The 6,483-nt window shown below is 38.9% G+C and overlaps 1 protein-coding gene across 6 annotated transcripts in view; it reads left to right on the top strand.

The window, feature by feature from the left end:
* RNF130 (ring finger protein 130) overlaps nt 1–6,483 on the top strand; it is a 122,109-nt gene that overhangs the window by 13,210 nt on the left and 102,416 nt on the right. The window contains exon 1 of one of the 6 annotated variants that reach the window (XM_019661402.1): nt 3,149–3,266. The exons of the other annotated variants lie outside the window; for them this stretch is intronic. Within the exon in view, the coding sequence (XP_019516947.1) occupies nt 3,260–3,266 (7 nt within the window). The 5' untranslated portion in view covers nt 3,149–3,259. Of the gene's footprint in view, nt 1–3,148; nt 3,267–6,483 lie in introns of those variants that run through there. 6 annotated transcript variants of the gene reach the window in all.

The raw sequence follows: 6,483 nt of genomic DNA, 5'->3' as shown, positions 1-6,483 counted from the left end.
GTCGCCGGCGACTCATGGCAGCCCAGCTCCAGGTTGAGCTGTTGTTCAGCATCTTAGGTGTAGAGGGCAGTGTCACTGGGCCTCATGTGGGATCCAAACCGGAGCCTTACTGCACAGAGCTGGCGTCCGAAGCCAGCTCTTAACCAACGTGCCACTCAGCCGGCCCTAATAGTATTTTATTTACTCTGTTCCTGATTTGCTAGGTCAGGAGCTTAGCAAGGAAGGAAAAGAAGGCAGTCTTTATGGCTTAACCATAGTGTGTGTGTTTCCTATTGCCGCTGTACCCAATTACCACAAACTAGGGGGCTTAGAACAGCACAGATTTATCATCTTACAGTTAAGAGGTGAAAAGTCTGAAATGGGTCTCCCTGGGCTAAAGTCAAGACGTTGGCAAGACTGCGTTCCTTCTGGTGGCTCCAGGGGAGAATCCATTTCCTTGCTTTCTCCAGCTTCCAGAGGCAACTTCATTCCTTGGCGCTGGCCCCTGCCTCTTGTCTTCCAAACCAACATTGAGGCATCTCAATGCGCTCTTTTAACTGACCTTCTGCCTCTTTCTTCCAAATTTGGAAGACCTTTGATTCACTGGGCCCACCCACATAGTCCAGGGTAATCTCTTTATTTTAAAGTCAACAATTAGTAACCTTAACTCCCTCTTGCCACATAACCTAATATATTCACAAATCTCAGAGATTAAGGTGAGGACATGGTGGGGGGCCTTCATTGTGCCTCTTACACATAATGAACGTGTGATTAACAGCTTTCTCTCCTCAGTGTCTACAAATTATTCCTTTAATAATCATTTCTGAAATTTTACTAAGGATTAGTGGCACCCCACCTAGACCATAATTTGCACAATCCATCTTTATCATTTTACAAATATTGGAGTGCTATTTACACAGCTTAGTTTTCTAGTATTTCTCTTCTGTGATTCCTCAAAGATCATTGTCAGTAAATCAGTTTCTCATTTCCATGTTGTCACCTGACTATAATTCATCTGGATCAGAAATCCTACACTTATGGGACAGCTGCTTCAAATACTTATTCAGCAAATAATTATTAAGCACCTACCATATGGCAGGAAGTGCGTGCATGCTTGCCTGGTGGCGGAAGCAAGGTGAATCAGCACTTGTGTGTTGTCCAGTGGTGGAAAACATTAAACAGATAATAACACAAATAATTATTTAACAATGATTCTTGGGGAAAGTATCAGGGTGCTATGAGAGCACTGAGACAGTCTAGGATGGTCAGGAAAAGCTTCTGTGAAGAAACGATGTTTAAGCATGAGCAGATGTTAAATTAAGAGTGGCTCGGAAAGGAAGACAGTTCTAGGCCAAGGGAACCTATGTGAAGACTCAGAGGTACAGAAGCTTTGGTGTGCTTGAGAAACTAAAGGAGCTGAGAGGAAGGGGGGAGTGGCATGCAGTGGAGGTGAACACGGGTCAGTACACTCTGGGCTGTGTTAGGATTTTGTACTTCATTCCAGGAAGAAAAGAAAACTATCAAAGGGTTTGCCTGGTTTTTTTTTCATTTTTAATTGTGGCTAAACACACATACATAAATTTTACCACTTTAACCATTTTTAAGTGTACGGCTCAGTAGTGTTAAGTATATTCAAATGGTTGTGCAACTATTCTGAACTCTTTCATCTTGTAAAACAAACTCCATACCCATTAAACAACTCCCCATTCCCCTCTCCTTCCAGCCTCTAGCAGCCACTCTTGTACTTTTTTCTCTATAAACTTGACTACTCTAGGAACCTCATAGAAGTAGAATCATACAGTACTTGTCTTTTTGTGACTGACTTATTTCACTTAGCGTAATGTCTTGGAGGACTATCCATGTAGCAGGTGTCAGAATACTGTTGAGGGGTTTTAACCTGGGGAGTGAGATAACCAAATTTTAAAAATTTAAAAACATTTTTACTAGCATAACATGCAGAAAAAATACACAATCTGATGAATAACCACAGTGGACACAATGCCATAACCCCGAACCTGGTCAGGAAACAGCATTATTAGCTCCCCAGAGTCCCCAAAAGTCCCCTTCAGTGACTCCTCCTCTCTCCCTCCCCAAAGTAAATACCATCCTGACTGAACAACACAGATTATGCCTGTTTTTTAACTTCATATTCTTTATGCATAGAATCTTGTTACGCATTCTTCTGTATTCTTGTGACTCATTACTTTTGGTCACATCATGTTAGTGAGATAAATCCATGTTGTTGCACATAGCAGTATTGTGAGTGATCCAGTGCATGAATACATCCCAGTTTTATCCGTGCTGCTGTTGATGGTCGTGTGGGCTGCCTTACAAGTGAAGCTGTCAGAAGCTTGTGCGCATGTCTTTTGTTACACATATGTAACATCTTATTGAGTGTATGCTTAGGAGTGGAATTGTTCTCTCCCTTTCAGTTTTCTTTTAAGCTCAGTATGTCTAACACGGTTCATCATTTTTCCTCCAGAAACCTGTTCCTCCCCCAGCGTTGGCTGTTTCAGTCAACAGCACCATCTCTACCCAATGTTTATGCCAGAAACGGAGCCATCTTCTTTAGATGCCCACTCCCCATATCTAATTACCACGTCCTGCTGACCCAAACTCCTAAACAGCTCTAACGTGTCCATTTCTCTCCACACCCTTCTCTAATCTCTTACGTAGACCTTGGCCTCCTGACTAGCTTCCCTGTGTCCACTGTTGGCCCTCGGACCCATTCCCCGGAGAATTGGGACACAAACCTTTTGTTTGTGCATGTGCTTATAGCCCCCACGTGTTTGTTATACTTACAAAAAAACCACACCATCGGTTTTCTTTGACAGAATATCTTAAGGCCCAACACTTAGGTTAATAGTTAATAACAGCTGTAATAAAGCCCTACTTCTAATAGTCTTCATGTTAATTTCTAATATTTTGGCTTTTCCAAATTTGAATTGTTGGGGTTTTCTTTTAACCTTTTACAGTAACTGAAAAGAGCTTACACGGGAGTAGAAATGTCAGCTCCACCAGTTTCTTTTGGCTTTGCATTGCAGGGATTTTTTTTAAGGTATTTGTCCATTTAATGAGGGACAGTTTAGTTCAAAGCAGATGGTCTCACCTGTAAATCCATGTAACTGAGTATATTCCTTTTTGCAGTAAACACATGAGAGAGTCACTGCCATCCCCTTCACATTTGTGGGATTTCACTCTCTTCAGGACATCTCAGATACAATATGAGACACACGATCATCTGACATGGATTGAGGAAAGCAGCCAGTGTTAATCCATAATGAAACGTCAGTAAAGCTTAATTTCTTATCTGTTAACAGTGATTTTTTAAAAATTCAAGTAAATTTAGAAAAGTCACTAGATACAAGATCAATACACATGCCAAAAATAGTCAGTTGAACTTGTATATGCCAGGAACAAACAATTAGAAAATAAAAAATTTTAAATACCCTTTAAAATGTCATTGGCACTGAAAACTGCAAAACATTATGGAAAGAAATGAACATCTAAATAATGGAGGAACTTCCCATGTTATTCTGTATATTTAATGTAAACATTAAAGGTTTTTCTTATATTTATTGCTTTGTGGACATTTCAGATTTTGAAAACTTTAACCCTCCTGTTGTCATTTGTTTACTGATGTGAGTGGTCTCTCACAGTGTTATTTTTTTTTCCTAATTGTCCTCCACAAGGACTGATTATATGATTTTATTTTCATGTTCTCCTGCTTCCTCTCTCAGCAGTTTAGCTCAACCTCTAGACCAGCGGTTCTCAACTTGTGGGTCGCGACCCCTTTGGGGGTTGAATGACCCTTTCACAGGGGTCGCCTAAGACCATCGGAAAACAAAAAGATATTTACATTACAATTCATAACAATGGCAAAATTACAGTTATAGAGTAGCAACGAAAATAATTTTATGGTTGGGGGTCACCACAACATGAGGAACTATATTAAGGGGTCGCGGCATTAAGAAGGCTGAGAACCGCTGCTCTAGACAAATACTTCTCCCCTGTTAGTGTAAGCTAAACACTTCCTAGCTTTTTTTTTTCTTTTTGTGATGAGAATGAGGCATATCTTTTAACTCACATATTAATTCAAAGGATAACAACAGGGTCACACACTTAGCTGGCACCTGTGAAATGTAAGGAATGGTGGGAAACTGTGAATGGAAATTTGCATAAAACAAGGACCCTAGATGAAGAAATGATTTTCCTATTGAGTTTTATGAGTTCTTTATGTATTTTGCATATTAATCCCTTATCAGATATATGAATTACAGATATTTTCTCCAATTTCTTGGGTTGCCTTTTTATTTTGTTGATTGTATCCTTTGTTGGGTAGAAGCTTTTTAGTTTGATATAGTTCCGTTTGTGTATTTTTGCTTTTATTGCCAAATCCAAAAAATTGCCATGTCTGACCTCTCTGTGAATTTAGTTATTTTTATTTAGAGCATCTCTCTTGCATGAAGTATTTTTTGTATCAATTGTAATAGAAATTATTTTTGAACATAACTTTTCAGGTACAGTGATTTGTATTAGCCATCATTTAAACTTACTCTTAAGATACTTTTTATTATGTCATGGAGAACATCCAGCAGATATATTTAAGTTCTAAGGATGTGAAAAATAATCAAAATCCATTTGAGATATACAGTAACTAAGTACAGAAGACAAATGATAATGGATAGCTATTGACAATTAAACTTGCTGACAGTTCAGCTATGTATGACCCTTCTTGCAATGTTGATTGATATATTCAGCACTCTAGGTGTACAGAAGATATTTATTGTTGCCTTCTTCTTAAAAATCCTATATGAAAAAGTAATAACTTGTTGTAAAGATTTCTTTAGACTGTAACCAAAGAAGTAAAAAAATGTCAATTAGAAGAAAAATTAAAAAGCACATTTATTTTACTTTTTAAAAATCATAGATTCAAAAATAAAATGCAGATATACAGTAACATTTGAGAGCCTACACAATTAAAATGTTTTGTTCAGCCTCTTCTCAATATAAGAAGCAGAAGACAATGGAATAATATCTTTACAAAGTGCTGGGAGAAAAATAACAATCTAGAATTTTTTACCTGATTAAGCCATCATTGAAGAATGAGGGCAAATGAAAGATGTTTTCAGATGTAAAAGACAAGTTTACCCTAAAAAGTGAGTTTACTACCCTTTACAGATCCTCACTGAAAGAACTTCTAAAGGGTGTAGAATAAGGAAGATGGAAATGAAACACAGAAGGAAAAGTGAGATGTGAGAAGGACTGTGATGGTTAATTTTATGTGTCACCATGACTGGGTCGGTCACAGGGTGCCCAGATATTTGGTCAAACATTATTCTGGATATTTTTGTGAGGGTGTTTTTGATAAGATTAGCATTAAAATTGTTAGACTGAATGAAGCAGATTGCCCTCCCCAATGTGGCTGGACCTTATCCAATTAGGTGAAGGCCTAAATAAAACAAAAAGCCTGACTCTCCTCCAAGTAAGAGAATCTTGCCTGAATGTCTTTGAACTGGAACTTAGGCTTTTTCGTGCCTTTGGACTCGAACTGAAACATCGGCTCTTCTTGGGTCTCAAGCCTGCCAGCCTTTGAACTGGAACCCCACCATCAACTCTCCATTGCTGAATTACCCTGCAGACCTTGGGACCTGTCAGCCTCCATTACTGTGTGAGCCAGTTCCTTATAATAAATACCTTTACACACACACACACACACACCTTATTGGTCTGTTTCTCTGGAATAAGGGGGAATAAAAACTTGATCAGTGCATGCGGAAGCAGAGAAGGAGGGGGAAGTATCAAGAAGCTTAGGAATAACAGTGCATGCAAACAAAGTAAAGTAATGGAAACAGACCCAAATGCATCATAAATAATACAAGTAGACTAAACTCCTTTTGCAGTCTAGTGAAAAAGAAACCTGTGGGCTACTTCTCAGAATAGTGATAAGTACAAAAGGAGAAAGGATTAAAGTAAACCAAGTATACTGAAACACATTATCAATGTATTTAAAATATTTGTGACATAGTAATATATATATACTTCTTTATTAACATATTACGTAACTAGCTCTAAGCCATGGGTTTAATAACTTTACCAGATATTTACCAGTATCGGCAGTAATGTAATTGCTGTTAATTATTTACAGTTATAGATGTTTTGTTGTCTATATTCATAGATAAAGAACATGCTAGATTTCAATAAAGTTTAGTGAAAATAAAGATAATTTCTCCTCATGCACTTTCCACTGACCTCATGGTTTCTCCCCACGGAACCCTTTCCAGAACCCTCGCTGTAGATGTCAGTCTTCGAGGGGAGCTCTCTGTGCCCCTCGGGTGAGGGAAGGAGGGCAAGACCTGGCCCTGCGGCTGCCTCCCATGCCAGAGGACTTCCTCATGTTTGACCTTCTTGGTGGGCATGAGTGGCCAGGTGTCCATCTTGGTGGAATAAGATAGCCACTGGCAGGGATAAAGCCTGGGCCTAACCACTGCTCGCTCATTCATT

The sequence above is a fragment of the Hipposideros armiger genome, unplaced genomic scaffold (assembly GCF_001890085.2).
Source record: "Hipposideros armiger isolate ML-2016 unplaced genomic scaffold, ASM189008v1 scaffold_347, whole genome shotgun sequence".
NCBI classification, from domain to species: domain Eukaryota; kingdom Metazoa; phylum Chordata; class Mammalia; order Chiroptera; family Hipposideridae; genus Hipposideros; species Hipposideros armiger.
Note: the sequence above shows the minus strand (reverse complement) of the source record. Positions and strands in the feature narration are given on the sequence as shown.